Source organism: Lethenteron reissneri, unplaced genomic scaffold (genome assembly GCF_015708825.2).
Source record: "Lethenteron reissneri isolate LAM-NWPU_2019-01 unplaced genomic scaffold, ASM1570882v1 scaffold_1493, whole genome shotgun sequence".
In the NCBI taxonomy this organism is placed as follows: Eukaryota; Metazoa; Chordata; class Hyperoartia; order Petromyzontiformes; family Petromyzontidae; genus Lethenteron; species Lethenteron reissneri.
Window position 1 is genome coordinate 1,843 of NW_026891216.1, and position 20,410 is coordinate 22,252.

At 52.3% G+C, this 20,410-nt stretch overlaps 1 protein-coding gene across 1 annotated transcript; it reads left to right on the top strand.

The window, feature by feature from the left end:
- Positions 1-885: 885 nt before the first annotated feature.
- On the top strand, positions 886-19,126 carry LOC133362472 (pappalysin-1-like). Its single transcript, XM_061581421.1, has 5 exons — positions 886-975; positions 5,930-6,001; positions 16,391-16,489; positions 16,867-17,008; positions 18,935-19,126. Exons 2-4 carry the CDS (start codon positions 5,954-5,956, stop codon positions 16,978-16,980), a joined length of 261 nt encoding a protein of 86 aa, XP_061437405.1. The 5' UTR covers positions 886-975; positions 5,930-5,953; the 3' UTR covers positions 16,981-17,008; positions 18,935-19,126.
- The last annotated feature ends 1,284 nt before the right edge of the window (positions 19,127-20,410 follow it).

The following is a 20,410-nucleotide window of genomic DNA, read 5'->3' on the forward strand; positions in this document are numbered from 1 at the left end:
ATTTGATCCCAGAATACCAAGCGTGTTAAAGATGAATGACTCAGTGCGAGGTAATGAGGGAGAGAATGACTCGAGGGACAAGATGGAGGACTCGAGAGAGAGGCCCTTTGAAACAGGACGGGTCTTCCGCAGGGACTTAGAAGCAGAGGTCGCAACCGGGTACCCGATACCCGCACCCTACCCGATACCCGGCTACCCGTACCCGGCCGGGTAGCCGGGTATCGGGTATCCGTTTGCGACCCTGGTGCGGCCGGGTACGCGTAGACCGTGAGTCACAGGTGAGTCACCGTTTGTCGCTCATTTCCCAACGTCTTGTCTCTTCTCACAATTCAAGTTCCTAGAATCAACCCACCCGCGCCTGCAACATGGCTTCGTCCCAGAGGTCACAATCGGATACCCGATACCCGTACCCTACCCGTACCCGTACTCTACCCGTACCCGGCCGGGTACGGGTAGGGTACGGGTACGGCCGGGTACGGGTACCCGTTTGCGACCCTGGTGCGGCCGGGTACGGGTAGGGAATCAAAACCCGTTTGCGACCTCTGCTTAGAAGGTCTCCATTGACTCTTTTTGAGCTCCGAGGGCACACTCGGGGCGCCGTGCAGACACAAAATCTCGATCGCTACAGATTCCGAGTCGTCCAACGGCAAGCGCCTCGTGACGGTGAACGTGTATGTGTGTTGAACTGCTTTAGCAACGCACGTAGCACGCCATGCTCATCGGAAGTACGGCGGGGGGGGGAGGGTGTGAGGACAACAAACTAAACACAAGAAGCAGTTCAACATCTACACGTGATGACGACGATGGCGGTGGTGATGGTGGTTTGGTGTCTCCCTGTTGCCAGGATCCGTGTGCAAAACAAGCTGCCTGATCCCACACAGCGACTCCGTTTTGCTCCCTGAGAATGTCACCGTCCCGGAGAAGATCACCGCCCCGTCGCTGCCGCACTGGTGGACACTCCCCACCAAAGTTGAGGTCGGTCCTTTCTTGAAGCCGCGCGTGAGGATTTGCGTGCGGTGGGCACCCCCTCCCCCCCTCAACCTTTTCCCGTTCCGATGGCGTACGCACGTGTCACGTGTGCGCCATCGGTTCTTTACAATTCCATTCTGTGGACGCGTGTGTGATTCCGCTCCGATGACGTTCGTACACGTCAAGCCATGCGGGCGCGTGGGGCACGGTTTTGCGCCAGCTATCGCAGAGTGAGTTTGTGTCGCTACAGTTCTCTGCATTGTGTTAAAAAACAGTGGCGCTATAACTCTCCAAATACCATTAACACTGAACCGCTCGCATGTTCTGAGATTGGGCGGTGAATGGGACTCCACCACCCTGCAACTTGGAGACATCTCAGACACGGGAACAGGTTAAATGCCTCAGCAGCTGCAAGCGCCTTGCGTCACTCACACCTCGTCTCAACAATCCCAGTGCTCTGCTGCTGCAGGTTTACGCGCGAGTCTGCCAGCGCGGCAGTGGTGTTGGTTTTTCTCGATGAAGTACATTGTGAGAAGTTTCATGTGCCAGTGCACACACAACCTCTGTTTTGCGTGACCTCACGGGGGATCTTGAGGGTCCACTGCGAAACAAACGGTGCCATCTTCCTTCGGTCGGTAAAAACCCCCGTGATTAACCAGGGCGGTCCATGGGCTTGAAGCGCGAAAATCTGCAAGCAACGGAAAATGCGCTGCTGGTGCTGCTGAGCCATGTCACCTTGTGTTGACATTGCGAGGATGTTTTTTTCGTCTGCATTCTTGAAACCAAGCTTTCTTGATTTGTTTTACAGTTGGCTTTAGACGGCTGCAGCGTTGGTTTAAATCACGGCGCGCTCCAGTTATGTGTCGGTATGAAGGTGTGTTCACGTTTTCATTGCACGCCTGCATCTCCGTTATGAAGGGGAGGATAAATGGTTTAAACCAAACGAAAGTCGCTCAAGTTGAGTTCTACACTTTTGTGACAACGTGCGACAGCAGTCGCTTCCACGGTGCATCGACTGATCCTCTATTAATATCGATTCTGCGAAATCCGCTTTCGAGGGCCGTTCTCTCAAGCGCACCTGCGATGAACGCCGTTGGCTACGTACGACGTGAAACAAGTTGAACATCCACACGAGACCCGCTTAAAGCCGTGCGGTGGTAGCGGCAGCAATGGCGTCGTCACCAGCAGTTGCAGAACGCGGCAAACAACATCCGTATGCAGCGACACACTCGGAGAGACAGGGAAGTAGGAGGCACTCTGTTTATTAGCAGCCTTCACGAGCTACAAGGGGCAACAACAACAACAACACACCCCCAGTCAGGATGGCCGGCAGACCGCCGGACTGACGACGCCCGAGAAGGTGAAGACATCGACGAAGACTCCATCAGCACGACGGGGGGATCCCACTCCAAGCGACAGCCCCGAGCTTCCGTTCTGGGTCCACTTTTATCCTCCCGGCCACGCCCCCCTTCTAGAACGTACCAGCGGGTTCCCGGGCTCACCTCACGTGCCCCCCCCCCCCCCTGTCACCTTTCCCCGACACCCCTCTCTCTGACTTGTCACGTGACCTGCCGACAGGCAGGGCTGCTGTTGCTGCTGCTGCAACTGCAGATTCTCCCCCTTCTCTGGCAGCAACCCGCGCTGTGCTGCGTAGTGACCCGTTCCATGTCAATGCACTTTTCTAAATACATTAACGCCCCCTGCATGCACCCCCCCCCCCACCGCCTCGGGTCCCTCTAACTGTAGGCGCACAGTGATTGCATCACCTTTCTCTATTCAAGACGGGAAACAGGTTGGAATGTTGAGACGATGCGCAAACGACGAGCTCGATTGCGAACGTGGCGGGGCGTTTGCTCTCCCAACACGCAACTGGACGGGGGGGGCTGAAGCAGTGACAAGTTGTGTTGGATCTATGCCCTGTTTTCCGTTATTAATATTAAGAATAATTAAGAAAAAAAAATTATTTTTGTTTTATTATATCTATATTTGTTTTTAATAATGAGGACGGCTCACTTCTCCTCACGGGCACACCGGGAGTCCATGAGACATGGAGGGCGGTTGAAATGATAGGAATTCGGTCACAAGAGGTCATAGACATCCAGACGGACAAAAAGATGTATGGACTAAACCTCCCAAGACATCTGGAGATGTACAGATAAGGTGCAGAGTGAATAACGGTTGAAACTTCGCGTTTTCTTAACGTTTCCCTCACCGAAAAGTAGAAACTTAACAAAGATAATTAACCAACAAACAATAATTTTTACTATTATTATATGTTTCCTACTTACACGACCTTCCAAAAAAACTAAAGAGTACGAATTCCAGAAAGCTTAAGTGCATGTGCACTTAACCTCAGGACATAAAAAAATTAACTCACAATAAAACACCAATCTCTGGAGAACTAAACTTGGCGAAGCCCAAATAATAATGTGACGAGGAGTCATGGCGAATATTCATTAAACATAGACGAATTGATAACCACGATACTAAGACCGAAGGAACTCATAAAATATAATTCAAGAATAAATGTAACACACAGGACCACATAAATGTAGTGCAAACATCTCCTCGACCACCTTTGTCTTCCAGGCGGGTCTGACCTCAGAATGACCCACCCAGGGGTAAGCAAGGAGGGAGCAAAAGGTCACAAGGGGGGGGGGGGGTTTGTGCTGACATTGGTTGTTTTCTCTCGCAAGAGACGCGGAGAGAGGAGTGACTGCTCGCGTGTTGAGTTAAGCACGGCCGTCTTTGTTCCCCGCCAGCAACAAACAGATGGCCCATGAATACTTGGAGGGTAGGAAGGTCGCGAGGAGGGACCGCGGTGCTGTCTGCTTATTCTCGCACTGTTTTAGGTTGTTTGTCTCTCGCAAAAGAAAGAGGAGGGTGATCGCGTTTTGAGCACAAACAGCAAGATTGCACCACGCAAGCAAAATAACATTCCCCACCCCTCCTCCCAGAATGGTTACACCGCTGGGTCTTTACTAATAAACACGCACACGACACACGAAACACACGAACGCAGATGTGTTCAACCCACAGAAAGATATATGACGGCCTTCAAACAACTCGGGAAGATTGAGTGGATTTTCTGAATATAAGCCGGGGAAAAAATCCATTCAACTCAGATCGACAGGGGCTCTGGCCCCCACCAACAGATCTCCAGGGCTTCGGCTCCATCTCTTCTCGTCGACGCCAACGAAGAAGCTTTTCGTTCATACAGAAGGACAGGTTCGCGCGGTGAAGTAAAGCTGGCAGCCGCACGAACAAGGGGAACACGGAGCAGAGAGAGAGTGACGAGTGACGACAAGCAATCAACCTGTAAAAGGGCAGAGATCGCCAAGCGTTCGACCAAGCGAGCAAAGCAGGAGAGCGCGAAGCAGTGGGAGGAAGCCTGGTCAAACGGCTTGCGAGGGAGAGGACAGCGCCATCGAATGCGCCGTGTGCCTGAGGGCACACCGACCAACGACCAGTGTGAACACACAAGACGTCCAGGAGCGACGGCGAGCATTCGTGCCGACTCAACAATCAATCGAGCAGTGGAGAAGCCGGGGGCTGCCACCAAGAAAGCGCGTGCGCCACCTTGCGCCACCGTGCGCCAGCTTGCGCCACCGTGCGCCACCGTGCGCCACCTGGCGCCACCTTGCGCCACCGTGCGCCACCTGGCGCCACCTTGCGCCACCGTGCGCCACCGGGCGCCACCGTGCGCCACCTTGCGCCACCGTGCGCCACCCTGCGCACCCGTGCGCCACCGGGCGCCACCGTGCCGCCCACCGAGCGACACCGTGCGCCACCCTGCGCCACCGTGCGCCACCGGGCGCCACCGTGCGCCACCGTGCGCCACCGAGCGACACCGAGCGACACGAGCGACCGAGCATCTTCAAGGAGAACATCGTGCCAACGCCGCTCAATCCAGCAGTGGAGAGAGAGAGAGAGCAAAAGCCGAGCGACACGCCGAGCGAGGGAGCAGCAGGAGCTTGCGGCGGCCACGCCCAATCGAGAGGAACATCTGGCCGCTGTTCGTATCCTCCCACACCACACAAGCTAACGACACAATTAATATTACGAGGGGACAAACGCACACACAGCACGCACACGAATAAGACTTTAAAAGAAAAAACTGTCTTTGCGTTTCAAAAAGGGTTGCCATTTCGAGGTGGTGCGTTCAATATCAACTGATCGTGCAAAGCAGTTGCTGCGTCGAGTTACATGAATAAGAAATGTTTTGTGGTCATTCATTTTCGTTAACTGCATAATTTCGCCAATGAAGAAGTATTTTTAGTCATTCAATTTCGTTAATTGCATAAGATTGCCCATGAATTTATTGACGTATACTCGCTTTCGCATACTAGAGTGTCATGTGCTTGTTTAGAATTAAATTGCTTAACACCAACTGTTCGAGTGCTTCTTTCCAAGTCCATGCAAAACTGTCTTATTCTTGACAACTGTATCCTGTGATGAGATCTGAACCTGGAGACCTTAAAATAATATAAACACACTAAGATAATCAGTAAATGTTTAATCGATGATAATCGTGTTATCCTGATTGATATAACCCTGGATAAACGAAACCAAGCCTAATTAACATAATGCTTATATTAACATAATCGCAAGCATCCGCATAAATTACTACGATTATCTCTACGATTATCATAATTTATGCATATAATTACACGCATTATCATAATTTATGCATGTTAATACACGCACTATCATAATTAATGCGATTTGCGCATTTTTCGGAAAATTATTAATTTTTATTATTTTTTATCAAAATTTCATAATCCCGAAACATACAACAGTTGGCACGTGACGTTCGCGTGACAAACCTTACCGCTCGTCCGCGTGGGGCGGATGTGGGGTGCACAACACACATTGTGGCATTTTACCAAGCCAAAGGAGGTTTTTTTAAATCACGAGTAGGTAAATGATTCGATACGGAAATGTTCTTGTGAATCGACAGGAGATCGTCTGCACGGGGAAGAAGATGTGGCACCCCCCACCACGTGCCATCTACTGCTTCCAAGATTGTGAGGTAAGAACCCTTTGTGTGTACGTACCACCTACGTATGTTGAACTACTTTCCTTTGCTCGCAACTCTAACACAAAACAACTTTAAGGGCCGAGCTTCCAAGTGTTGCCAGCCATTTGAAGTAAAGTACGATGCTCCGTTTTCACCTTGCACGTGAACTGAAGCAAATATTCAAACAGCTTGAAATATATCGTTTGTGTGTATATGCAGTACACATGTTAGTGGGAGTGGTAGTGTAGTGTGTGTATATGCAGTACACAGGTTAGTGGGAGTGTAGTGTAGTGTGTGTATACAGTACACAGGGTAGTGGGAGTGGTAGTGTAGTGTGTGTATGCAGTACACTGTTAGTGGGAGTGGTAGTGTAGTGTGTGTATATGCAGTACACAGGTTAGTGGAGTGTAGTGTAGTGTGTGTATACAGTACACAGGGTAGTGGGAGTGGTAGTGTAGTGTGTGTATGCAGTACACATGTTAGTGGGAGTGGTAGTGTAGTGGGTGTATATGCAGTACACAGGTTAGTGGTAGTGTAGTGTGTGTGTACAGTACACACGTTAGTGGTAGTGTAGTGTGTGTACAGTACACACGTTAGTGGGAGTGTAGTGTGTGTATACAGTACACAGGGTAGTGGGAGTGGTAGTGTGTGTATACAGTACACAGGTTAGTGGTGTGTGTGTGTATACAGTACACAGGGTAGTGGTGTGTGTGTGTGTATACAGTACACAGGGTAGTGGTAGTGTATGGGTGTGTGTGTGTATACAGTACAACAGGGTAGTGGGAGTGGTAGTGTAGTGTGTGTATACAGTACACACGTTAGTGGTAGTGTAGTGTGTGTATACAGTACACAAGGTTAGTGGGAGTGGTAGTGTAGTGTGTGTATATAGTACACAGGTTAGTGGTAGTGTAGTGTGTTGTGTACAGTACACAGGTTAGTGGGAGTGTAGTGTGTGTATATAGTACACAGGTTAGTGGGAGTGTAGTGTGTGTATACAGTACACAGGTTAGTGGGGAGTGGTAGTGTAGTGTGTGTGTACCGTACACAGGGTATGGGAGTGTAGTGTGTGTATACAGTACACAGGTTAGTGGGGAGTGGTAGTGTAGTGGTGTGTATACAGTACACATGTTAGTGGTAGTGTAGTGTGTGTATCAGTACACAGGGTTATGGGGAGTGGTAGTGTAGTGTGTGTATACAGTACACAGGTTAGTGGTAGTGTATTGTGTGTATACAGTACACAGGTTAGTGGGGAGTGTTAGTGTAGTGTGTGTGTACAGTACACAGGGTAGTGGAGTGGTAGTGTAGTGTGTTACAGTACACAGGATAGTGGGAGTGGTAGTGTGTGTATACAGTACACAGGGTAGTGGGAGTGGTAGTGTAGTGTGTATACAGTACACACGTTAGTGGGAGTGTAGTTGTGTATACAGTACACAGGGTAGTGGGAGTGTAGGGTGTGTATACAGTAACACCAGGGGTAAGTGGTAGTGGTAGGTGTGTGTATACAGTACACAGGTAGTGGTAGTGTAGTGTGTGTATACGTACACAGGTAGTGGGAGTGGTAGTGTAGTGTGTGTATACGTACACAGGGTAGTGGGAGTGGTAGTGTAGTGTGTGTATACAGTACACAGGTAGTGGTAGTGTAGTGTGGTATACAGTACACATGTTAGTGGGAGTGGTAGTGTAGTGTGTGTATACAGTACACAGTGTAGTGGGAGTGGTATTGTAGTGTGTGTATACAGTACACAGGTAGTGGGAGTGGTAGTGTAGTGTGTGTATACAGTACAACAGGTTAGTGGGAGTGGTAGTGTAGTGTGTGTATACAGTACACAGGTTAGTGGGAGTGTAGTGTGTGTATACAGTACACAGGGTAGTGGGAGTGGTAGTGTAGTGTGTGTATACAGTACACAGGTTAGTGGGAGTGGTAGTGTAGTGTGTGTATACAGTACACATGTTAGTGGGGAGTGGTAGTGTAGTGTGTGTGTACAGTACACAGGTTAGTGGGGAGTGGTGGTGTGTATACAGTACACAGGTTAGTGGGGAGTGGTAGTGTAGTGTGTGTGTACAGTACACATGTTAGTGGGGAGTGGTAGTGTAGTGTGTGTGTACAGTACACAGGGTAGTGGGAGTGGTAGTGTAGTGTGTGTATACAGTACACAGGTTAGTGGGGAGTGGTAGTGTAGTGTGTGTATACAGTACACATGTTAGTGGTAGTGTAGTGTGTGTATACAGTATACAGGTTAGTGGGGAGTGGTAGTGTAGTGTGTGTATACAGTACACATGTTAGTGGTAGGTGTAGTGTGCTGTACAGTACACAGGTTAGTGGTAGTGTGTAGGTGTGGTGTACACGTACACAGGTTAGTGGGAGTGGTAGTGTAGTGTGTATCAGTACACATGTTAGTGGGGAGTTTGTGTGTAGTGGTGTGTGTACAGTACACAGGTTAGGGGGGAGTGGTAGTGTAGTGTGTGTATACAGTACACAGGTAGGGTAGTGTAGTGGTGTGTATACAGTATACAGGTTAGTGGGGAGTGGTAGGGTAGTGTGTGTATCAGTACACAGGTAGTGGTAGTGTAGTGGTGTGTATACAGTACACAGGTTAGTGGTAGGTAGTGGTGTGTATACAGTACACAGGTTAGTGGGGAGTGGTAGTGTAGTGTGTGTATACAGTACACAGGTTAGTGGGGAGTGGTAGTGTAGTGGTGTGTATACAGTACACATGTTAGTGGGAGTGTAGTGTGTGTACAGTACACAGGGTAGGGGGAGTGGTAGTAGTAGTGTGTGGTATACAGTACACAGGTTACTGGGTGCAGTGGTAGTGTCGTGTGTGTATACAGTACACAGGTTAGTGGGGGTATGTAGGTGTAGTGGTGTGGTACAGTACACAGGTAGTGGGAGTTGTAGTGTCGTGGTAGGTGTAGGGCTGTTACAGAGGGGCTGTTTGTGTAGGGCTGTTTGCATAGGATCTAACGGATACAAACACAGTGGGCGGGGACTCCGCCGGTGCACGGGGTGGTGCCCGCAACGACGTCCGCACCGGGCGGCGTGAGGGGGGGTTGTGATCCTCTGGGGGAGTATAAAAAGGGATGAGCCAGAGAGCTCGGGGTTCAGTCTTAGAGTAAATAGGGGAAGACGGAAGATCGACCAGATAGGCCCTGGACTCCCCTGGGACGCCGCCCTTATCAGGGCAGCGCAGGACGGAGCCAGTGGCGTGGTCCCGTGAACCAGAGTTAGTACTCTGGGACTCCGGGTACCGTAGCCCGACTGACCAGTGTCGGGCCAGACAGCCTCCCCTAGCCCGTTAGTGGAGGACTCGGGGTAGGTCAGGATAGCTAGAGGTGTATCCCCAGTTATACGGGTGAGGGGGCCGATACACCCCTCTAGTGCTGTACGACCATTGTGTAAATAAACACGTGTGCCTTACAACGGTGTCCAAGCGTCTTCAAGGGTACTTCATCTGGTGTCAGAAGAACTACGACATGGACACGCGCCAATCAGCTCGGGCCAAAGTACAACAAATGGAGGACGCCGCCGAAATTGTCGAGCCCGAGATGGCTCAACAAGACATCGTGCAGCCGGGGCCGGACGCGTTCTTACCGGAGCGTCGGCATGAAGAGGGGCCGCAGACAGACGAGCTGAGGCTGGGCTCACGAGAGGCTGGCTGAAACTGCTTTACGCCGCTGCCGCCACGCTGGAGAAGCATCACGCGGCTGGGGGCTGGTGGTCCACCGCGGGGCGAGGGGGAGCCGGCGTCCGGAGCGCCTTCCCGCCATTTCCGAAGATTCAAACTTTGAATTTCCCGCCATCGATGCGGCGGCCGCTAGGGGCGTGGCCAGCCTGAACCTCGGGTCCGACATCGGCCGCGCTGGGGCTGCCGCGTCAACGACGGAGGAGGGCGCGTCATCACGGCTGCGACAGGCGATACCATCTGCCGTTCGCGCCGAAACACAGCCGAGTCGGGGAGACAGCAGCCCGCGGGATTCCACGGCAACCGCTGCGCTGCACCAAAGACTGCCTCCGCTTAAAGAATTTGTGGGCGCAGAAGGCGACTGGGGCGGCTTCCAGCGACGCTTCCTCGCCCACCAAGAAATGGCCAAATGGACGGATGCTGAAGCTCTCTGCGCGCTGCCGGCGCTCCTCGACGGCGACGCGCTCGCCGCCCTCACATCGGCGCCGAAGGAGAAGCGCTCTACGCTACCGTTGGCGCTGCAGCTGCTGGCCGGGGTCTACGGACCTTCCGCGGAATGCAGGCAGCAGTTCTACGACCGCCAGCGGGGCACGAAGGAGTCGCCCCTGGCATACAGAACAAGTCTCCTGGCGTTGGCCAAGACAGCCTTTCCTCGCATGGACGAGGACGGGGTCGACGCCATGGTGACAGAAAAAATCCTCCTGCTGGCAGACGACCTGGACATCGCCGTCGTTGCACAGGAGGATACGGAGATGACTTCCCTACAAGCGGCGCGGCTCCTCCACGCCAACCTGCTGTCACAGCGGCGGAAGGCCAGCAGGGCAGCGTCCGGGCGTGCTGTGGCGGCAGCCACCCCTCCCGGCGGAGGAGGTTTTCGCCGTCAACCATCGTCGGCAGCAGGGGACGGGAGCACGGTCCGGGCCGGGATGGGTCGAGCCGCTTCGACCGTCCGTCATCGCCGCCGGCGCTCCCGCGTTGCTTCAAACTGCGGCGTCCGAGGCCATGTCGCCTCGGGGGTGCCGCTCTCCCCGACAGTGCGGGACGACGCCTCGCCAGGACGCCGGGCCTCCACTCCTCCTCCCAAGCTCCATCAACATGATCCGGCGAGTCGCGGCACCACACATGTTTGGTCAAAACACACACCTGTCGCACACTCTCGCATCGCAACGAATGGGGGGACGACGTTGCATCGCGACGGGTCGGCGCGCACCACTGTGGGGACTCGAATCGAGCCCGGGCAGTGGTCTGCGTTGGCCCATCGCGTTGTGGCCGCATCGTCGGGGTCGTCGGCCGTCGTGGGACACATTGACGGGGTTGAGGTACGCATCCTGGTCGACACGGGGGCATCGGCGACCATTATTTCCGAATTAATTTACAACATTTACCTGTCCAAAGCCGTCCCTTACTGCCAGTTAACGTCCCATTCTATGCGGCAAACGGGGGCTCCCTTGGCATCATTGGACAGATTCGAGCGCAAATTTGTATCGGGGATATCAATTATCAGGCCCGATTTTTGTTTCCTCCTCGCTGGCGGTTCCGTGCCTGCTGGGACGGACTTCTTGGGTAAAATGCCGATTCGCATTTTAATAGACCAGGGATGCATGAGCTCCCGTCGGGACGGCGCATGGCGTTCTGCCTTCTCCTACTGTGATTCGGACGGCGTTCGTAACTATACCAGCGTCCGTCGTTGAAACGGTTCGTGTGCCGCCGGGAGCTCAAATGCTAGTACCTCTAAGACTTCGTCGGCCCTTCGCGGAGGGCATCGGGGCCCAGGGAATCCTGTTAGGACCGTCTAGGGCCGGGGTTAGTGGACCGCATTTGATTCCGGCCCTGACCGTTGTGAGGGGAGATGGGGACCCTTTCATCGCGGTCCTCAATGTGGGATCGCAAACTGTTGTAGTTCCTCAAGGGACGGTGCTTGCGCACGCGACGCCGATGCCCTGCGAGGAACCGGTTGCGAATCATGTCGGCACCGCCGCCCGACTGCACCCACATTCGGACAGCGATGACGGGTGGCTCGACGCGCTTTTTGCGGGATCGACGGACCTGTCAAATTCAGAGCGCCAACAGCTTAGATCGCTACTGCAGGAATTTTCCGACGTTTTTAGTCGAATAAATACGATTTGGGTTGTACTCATCTGCTGCGTCACCATATTGACACGGGTGACAGCGCGCCAATTCGCCAAAATCCGTTTCGGTTGAGTCCCGCCGAAAAGGACCTGTCAAATTGGCCGTTGATGACATGTTAGCCGCCGACATATTTCTCCCTCTACCAGCCCTTGGGGAGCGCCGATCGTCCTGGTTAAAAAAGCAGGACGGCTCGTTGCGGTTTTGCGTTGATTTTCGGCGCCTAAACAAAATTTCGGTTGCCGACGCATACCCGCTCCCACGGATGGACGAATCGCTGGACGCCTTGGCGGGAGCGCGATTCTTCTCCACGCTGGATTTACTTTCGGGATTCTGGCAGCTCCTCTGGATGATGAATCGAAACCTAAAACTGCTTTCCGTACACCGCACGGCCTGTTCCAATTCAACCGGTTGCCGATGGGCTTACACTCAGCGCCGGCAACCTTCCAGCGTTTGATGGAATTGGTTTTGCTGGATTGCAATGGGAGTCGTGCCTGATTTATTTGGATGACGTTATTGGTCTTCGCTAAAACTTTGACGAACATCTCCAGAGGTTGCGGGCGGTTTTCCTAAAGATGCGGGCTGCTAATTTGAAGTTCAAGCCCCAAAAATGTCCATTTGTTACGCGATTCCGTGCGTTATTTGGGCCACATCGTAGGGCGCTCGGGTATTGCTACCGATCCCGCCAAAACGCAGTGTGTCAGCTCCTGGCCGACTCCCACCTCGGTGGGAGAGGTCAGGAGTTTCGTCGGCTTCGCGTCGTATTACAGACGGTTCGTCGCCGACTTTGCAACAATTGCCAAACCCCTACACGCCTTAACATCAAAAGGGGTTCGGTTCCACTGGGGTCAGGAGGAGGAGGCTGCTTTTTGCTCCCTTCGGGACGCCCTGGTAAAAGCTCCTCCCTTGATTTACCCCGATTTTTCAAAACCGTTTCTGCTCGACACCGATGCGAGCAACACGGGTATTGGGGGCGTGCTTTCCCAGGTGGTTGACGGCGTCGAACGGGTGGTTGCGTACGGCAGTCGGGTGTTGTCTCAAGCAGAGCAAAGATATTGTGTCACCCGCAGAGAACTGTTGGCAATTGTCTATTTCATCCAACAGTATTGCCCATATCTGTACGGTCGGCGTTTCACCGTCCGCACAGATCATGCGGCACTGCAGTACGCCCTGCGAGTTCAACAGCCATCGGGACAATTGTCCCGATGGTTGGAGATCCTCCAGGATTTTGATTTCGAAACCACCTACCGTAAGGGCGTTCGCCACCACCAACGCGGACGCTCTGTCGCGCATGCCAACCACCTCAGAATGTGGCATGCCTCCTGGGGTCGGGACGTTGCAAGCCAGCAGGGGACATGTCGGTTCCGGTCCTTGCGGCCGCCGCCGACGGCGGGACAGTGTTCCAAATCTATTGAACAACAAGGGAAAGATTCCCTGCTGGGTTTGCACATCAGGAATGGGGGCGCCTCCAGATGGAGGATACCTCCCTCCTCGCGTTGCGCCGTCGCGCCGGGGAGGCGGGGGCGGGGATCGGGTGATGCCGACGCATGGGAATGCACGCGGGGTTGCTGCCATGCTAAATTCAGAACAGCGTCCGAAGGCAAATGAGCGCCTCACGACTGGGTCGCGCGCACGTGCTGCAGTGGAAGCCGGGGGACAGGGCATGGCTGCACTGCCCCCAGGTACCACTCGCGACATCCTCTAAACTGGGGCGGCCGTGGAGGGGTCCTGTCGAGGTGGTCGAGGTTCTGCGGCCTCAGTGTGTTCGCATCAAATGGGGGAAGCGCCGGTGGTTTGTGCACCCCTCGAGACTTAAACCATTCGTTGCGGTGCGATGGCCCCACTCTACACACGCGTGGCCAAACGTGGGGTGGTCGGCCGACTCAAGGGTCCGTCTCTGCTGCCCTCGCCTGACGTGTCGCCAGCTGTCCCGCCCACAGGTGCACCGGGATTGACGGGCTCGCACCCAACCACCGCTACGGGGGATGCCGAGGGTCTCGCGACGTCAAACGCGGACTCAATACGGAATGAACAGCTGCAACCGGGCGGTCCGCCATCCGGGGTTGCCCCGTGTGACGGGCCTGCAGCAAGGACGCGCGCAAAAATGCGCAGACTCTTATAATGCATTAACAGGAGACTTATTTCTCTTGTGTATGGTTGCGGGGTGCTGCGTCGGTGGGGAGCTCCTGCCACATTGTGTTGTGTTGCGTGTGTGCTAGGGGTTCCCTGCTAAAACTGTATATACGTCGCTCTTACGGAATTCGTGTTATTCAGGGGGGGTGCGTCGGATTGTTTCCCTTCGGGTTTGTTTGGTTTTTGTTGTTCCCCTTCACGTTATGGTTAAAAACGTTTTTTTGAGGCACACGCGGAGATCAAGGGGTTAATTAAACCTTATTGAAGTTGTTGCAGCCGGGACGGCTGCGAGCTGTACAGGGGGGGGTGATGTAGGGCTGTTACAGAGGGGCTGTTTGTGTAGGGCTGTTTGCATAGGATCTAACGGATGACAAACACAGTGGGCGGGGACCTCGCCAGTACACGGGGTGGTGCCCGCAACGACGTCCGCACCGGGCGGCGTGAGGGGGGGGTTGTGATCCTCTGGGGGAGTATAAAAGGGGATGAGCCAGAGAGCTCGGGGTTCAGTCTTAGAGTAAATAGGGGAAGACGGAAGATCGACCAGATAGGCCCTGGACTCCCCTGGGACGCCGCCCTTATAAGGGCAGCGCAGGACGGAGCCAGTGGCGTGGTCCCGTGAACCAGAGTTAGTACTCTGGGACTCCGGGTACCGTAGCCCGACTGACCAGTGTCGGGCCAGACAGCCTCCCCTAGCCCGTTAGTGGAGGACTCGGGGTAGGTCAGGGATAGCTAGAGGGTATCCCCAGTTATACGGGTGAGGGGGCCGATACACCCCTCTAGTGCTGTACGACCATTGTGTAAATAAACACGTGTGCCTTACAACGGTGTCCAAGCGTCTTCAAGGGTACTTCATATGTATACCGTACACAGGTTAGTGGTAGTGTAGTGTGTGTATACAGTACACAGGTTAGTGGTAGTGTAGTGTGTGTATACAGTACACACGTTAGTGGGAGTGTAGTGTGTGTATACAGTACACACGTTAGTGGGAGTGGTAGTGTAGTGTGTGTATACAGTACACAGGGTAGTGGGAGTGGTAGTGTAGTGTGTGTATACAGTACACAGGTTAGTGGGAGTGGTAGTGTAGTGTGTGTATACAGTACACAGGGTAGTGGGGAGTGGTAGTGTAGTGTGTGTATACAGTACACCGTAGTGGGAGTGTAGTGTGTGTATACAGTACACACGTTAGTGGGAGTGGTAGTGTAGTGTGTGTATACAGTACACAGGTTAGTGGGAGTGGTAGTGTAGTGTGTGGTATACAGTACACAGGGTAGTGGGAGTGGTAGTGTAGTGTGTGTATACAGTACACACGTTAGTGGTAGTGTAGTGTGTGTATACAGTACCACGTTAGGGGAGTGGTAGTGTAGTGTGTGTACGTACACAGGTAGTGGGAGTAGTGTGTGTACAGTACACAGGTAGTGGGGAGTGGTAGTGTAGTGTGTGTATACAGTACACAGGTAGTGGGAGTGGTAGTGTAGTGTGTGTATACAGTACACAGGTTGGGAGTGGTAGTGTGGTGTGTATACAGTACACACGTAGTGGTAGTGTAGTGTGTATACAGTACACACGTTAGTGGTAGTGTAGTGTGTGTATACAGTACACACGTTAGTGGGAGTGTAGTGTGTGTATACAGTACACACGTTAGTGGGGAGTGGTAGTGTAGTGGTTTGCGTGCTGCGCTACGAACCCCCAAATTCGATTCCCGCTCACGGCCAACACCAGCAATGACCATCTGAACTGGTTCCGAGCCTTATCTAGGTCGACTCGTCCTCAAATGAGTTACCTGGTGTAGCGGTGTGTAAACATCGCCACTGGGGAGACAAAGGCGGCCGGGCGTGGTGCTGGCCACCCACCCCCCCTCGTGTGTCGTTGCGGCCTTCACAGGTGCTGCTACTCGCTAACAGCACTTGCCCCGACTGTTTGTTCGGGGGATCTTTGTCTCTTTTTCTCGAGGTGAAGATGAAACCTTGCAATGTCTTGCTAACGCCACCGCTGCTGGCAGAATGGCCTCCACTCTGGAGAGCCCCTCTAGAGGGTGTCTTGGCCTACTCTTCCAATGCCGGCCAGGCGTCTTGTTACGAGTTGGGAGTTGGCCCACACTTTATTCCATAACACGTGGGATGGACGGAGGTGGGCCGGGGGGGGGGATTTAAGAAATTCGAACCAATATTTAAGCTGTGCTAACCATTGCAACACGGAGCATATATATATGTACGGTGATAATTATAAAATAGCACTTGCTGCGTCTGGCTTTCATTAACAACACAATGTGTGTAGGCCCGTCAGGTCACTGCATGCGTCATGAGTTTAAGAATCAACATCATTTGATGAACTGACATAATTGTTCCCACTCCTTCCAGAGACTCAGGGTTGCTCTGCTGTAAAACAAAAGGCGCATCTGTATCATCGTTACCGTGCGTGATTTGTACGTGGGCTGTGTGTGCACGTGTGTGGTCTTCAGTTATGGGTCGGCGATGGGTACTGTGACCCGGTAAACAACAACGCCTACTGCCACTACGACGGAGGGGATTGTTGCGTGTCCACATCCGCCTTCAAACAGGTGGCCAAGTCGCACGCCCACGCTGCACTCGCACACATGGTCAGGTCGCACTCTCTACACACAAAGCGCTTGACACAAATGACGACCCACAATGCCTTTCTGATCTCGTCAAGGAGCATCGACCATTACGCAAACCGCGGTCTTCCTCGCGGGAGCTTTTGGCAATTAGACATGCGCTTCTACGACCGTCTGGGACTCTCTTCCTCACGATCTTAGGAAGTGACTTTAGCAAAGCACTTTTAAATCTAGGTCCAAATACTCGTTTCTTTAAAACTGCATTTTGCGTTTAATTTGGCACCGTTTTCCTCACACTCGAAGAGTTAATCGATTGTACGTGTCTGTGTGGTGTTGGTGTGCCTTTTTGTGTGTGCGTGCAGGTGATCACCGTTCCAGCCAGTTGTGACCGCAAGAAGGAGTGTGCCTGCCGTGATCCCAGCGCCAAAGAGAATGCACAGAAGCGGTGGGCGACGCGCCCACCGCTTCCCCCATAGAGGGGACAACAGGGAGCTGCTGCTGCAGGTAAAAGCTTTTCTCTGCACTTCGCATCATCATCATCATCACTACACTCTCTCTCTATCACTGGGTACGACTATTGTTGTTGGATTCCCGTTGTACGGATTAGACTTCATACTCGATTTAGTCAAGCCCGTGGTGCGTGCTTGTGAATAAGCCGAGCGGCGTGTTGCTGTAGTACGGCGGGTTGGAGTGCGGCGCTGTGCTCCGAGCCTGGCAGCCCGAGTTCGACTCCAGGCCACGGCGAGCATTAGTTGTGAGTGACGTCAGAACCGCTCCTGCTTTCCCCACCAATCACCAAACACAACCCTCACTCGGCATCGTGGCCAAGTATGATCCTGGATCCCCCCGTGAGCCCATACGGCGTGGCGAGGCCGTCACCCATTGGTGCAGTGAGAGTGTGGCCGTAATTGATTTTATAAGTTGGCTATAACCGAGCCCCTATTCCAAAACAGAATTGTTTTCACAGCCACTCCTTGGAATATAAAGCTGCGATTCACGCGTTGTGTTTATAGCGGCGTCCCGTTGTGTTTCCGAGTACCGTGAGCAATGCACGACTAGGCGACGTGTCCTCGGAGCATTGATTGGAAGTCCTTCATATGCACACGCGTGGATGTGGAGTGCGGGGGGAGCGGTGGCACAGTGGTTAGCGCACTGCGCTAGGTCGCCCGGGCACCCGAGTTCGATTACCGCTCGAGGTCGACACCGGTGACGATTATCTGAACCGGTTCCGGCATCCCCTAGGCCGACTCGGCCTTCAATGAGCACCTGGTGCATTGTGTAAACATCGCCACCAGGCTGTGGTGCTGGCCACCCAAACCACCCCTGAAGTGCCGTGCCGGCCTTCATTGGCCACGACAGGGAAACTTTGTCTTGACTTTGTATTGTGTATCCAGTATATCCACATATACATCAATATATGTATACAATTAGATTGCAATCTCTACATTACAACCAACATTTGTTTTGACAGTATCATCATGCGATATACATCCGAGTTCAAATGAAGATCGTCCCATTCTGATTTAGTTGTGATGAACAGGAACTGCGAGCGCAGAACCCACGTGCACGTTGTTCAGCACAAGGCCACGTGGCTGGAGAGTCCTTGTGACTGTTGTAGCGCTACTCACGACTCCGCGGCAGGTTGCTGTTAGGGGCTCACGCCACGTTTATTAAGGGCTCACGCCGAACCAAAACCCCCCGAGATGATAACTCCCCAGGGGACAGGGGACTGGGATTATTCCCATCATCATTACATTCCTCGTAACAAGCGATGTTCGGGGGGGTGGTGGTGGTGGTATATTTGTGGGGGACATCAGCACTGTTGTGCTAGCTGGTGTGTGGCTTCCAAGTGGATGGTGGGTTGCCAACAACTTGTCCTGGCTTGTTCAGAATCGTCTGCTTTTGAGGTAGCTGTTGCTGAGAGAGATGTGTGACTCTTTGCGGGACGTTGAAAGCCTTAATTCTAGATTTGAAGCTTTCGTGACTGCAAGGATTCATATTCTTAGGTTTTTTCGGTAAAGTCACCATGTAGGTAAAACATTAAAATTAATAAAAGTTAAATAAAATAAAAATCACGACGTTCCCCCCTCTCCAACCATTATATAAACGGAGTGGTAGCTCCTGCAATCTCTCATTTACTTGATACGGCTGTCGTGGCTGTGACGGTTCCACCTGAAGACGGAGGCTTGTGTTGCCTCCGAAACGTCGTGATTTTTATTTTATTTTACTTTTTTTAATTTTAATGTTTTACCTACGTGACTTTACCGAAAAAACCTAAGAATAAGTTGAAAGCCTTGGCTTTTGTCAGTTCCATTAAAAATAACAATAATTGCACGCCGCTCTAGACTGCATTTTCACGTAGTGGTTGCCCAAGAATAAATTCTCGATTCGATGAACAAATCGCGAGTTGCTTCTTGTGCTCCTCCCCAGATGGTGACACTGACGTGGCGGCAGCGGCGTCCGCTGCTCATCGCAGGAGCTCACGGACAGAGTCCAGCGGCCGCCCTGGTCAATGCCGTGGTGTTCGCTTACCAGAGAAGCACTGCGCGCCAGCTGCTTTGAAGATCCTGTGATGTCATTCACAGCAGGCGCAAGCCACTGCGGGGCAAGAATCGTGGTCCGAATTTGTCGAATTTGAAAAACTACCCCACACCATTACACAGTTGTACCCCTCCGACTGTGAAAACTTGGCAGGACCCTTCTCAAAAAAAGTTCATGACTCTTTGAGGCCTTTCCTGGGTGAACAAGCATTAAATTGCTCGTAATATATGTGGATGAGTGTAATGGCTCGGATGGATGTCGAAATTAATGGTTTAGAGGGCCGAATGTACCCCGTCTGTGGTGTTTCCCAAATGAAATGTTACCATTGCTACACAAAATGGCCCCCTCAAAGTTCTCCCTTTCCACCTCTAACCCCCCAACCCATCGATGCGGTTAGTCGATCGGTGGCGGGGTGAAGTGTGGTGGGCGTTTGCGACCACTTCAACAGCATACCTACGACGTGAGCTTTCTAAAGCTCCCTCTAGTTGAGGCATTCCTAGCGGCAGCGGTGTTAGTAAAGCGATCGACTGCAGGGCCGCACCTTTACCCAAGCGTGAAGGGCATGTTTAGGATCTTGCTAAAGCTCATGAAAGCCACTCCACTTGCATGGTTAGGCAGGATGTGGCAGCCATTTTATAACGAGATGATTTTGGTTATATTCTTCATTGTATTATTTTATGGTTTTCTTGCTGACTGACTGTTTTGTTCGTGTTTCCCTCGGCAGGTGCAGAAATATTTGGTGCTATTTAATGTATTGCAATGTATTGCAATGTGCGTAAATGTTTACGTTTCAAATGTCTGCGGAGTGCTTCTCGGGCCTTTAAGTTTAGCAATGAGATGTTGTTTGAAAGCCCCGAGAGGCAATGTTTTCATTAATACATTGCGTAACATGCATTTTCTCAATTATTCTGTCGGTTAAAGGGCAAAACATTATGGAAAATGTATTTAGATGATTTAAGCGCTTCCATTTTGGTAAGATGAGCTGCTGAATGAATGAAAATGAATTTTTTGCCAAAGTTGAAATTAAAACTTGAGCGAGCCAGCACACCCTGGCAGATGCAAACATCAACGACTCCTCTAAAGATGCAAACATCCCCCTGTGTGTCTGCACGCTATTAGAGATGGAATAAATGCCCGACCCCTTACATGTTTTCTTCTTGTTGTAGTATTTAGGTCTATATTGTTTTGTTGCCATTGCCAAGTTGAAACACGGTACGTTGTGAAACCGTGCAGACCACACGCAAGCAGGGAAATGTTTGCGAAAAAAGCCTTTCGCGAAAACTGCCAAGTCTAAATCGGTGCTAGAAACCAGTTCTCACAATTCCACGTGTTTTGTTTGCCGAGAAGAAGAAGAAAATGGACTAA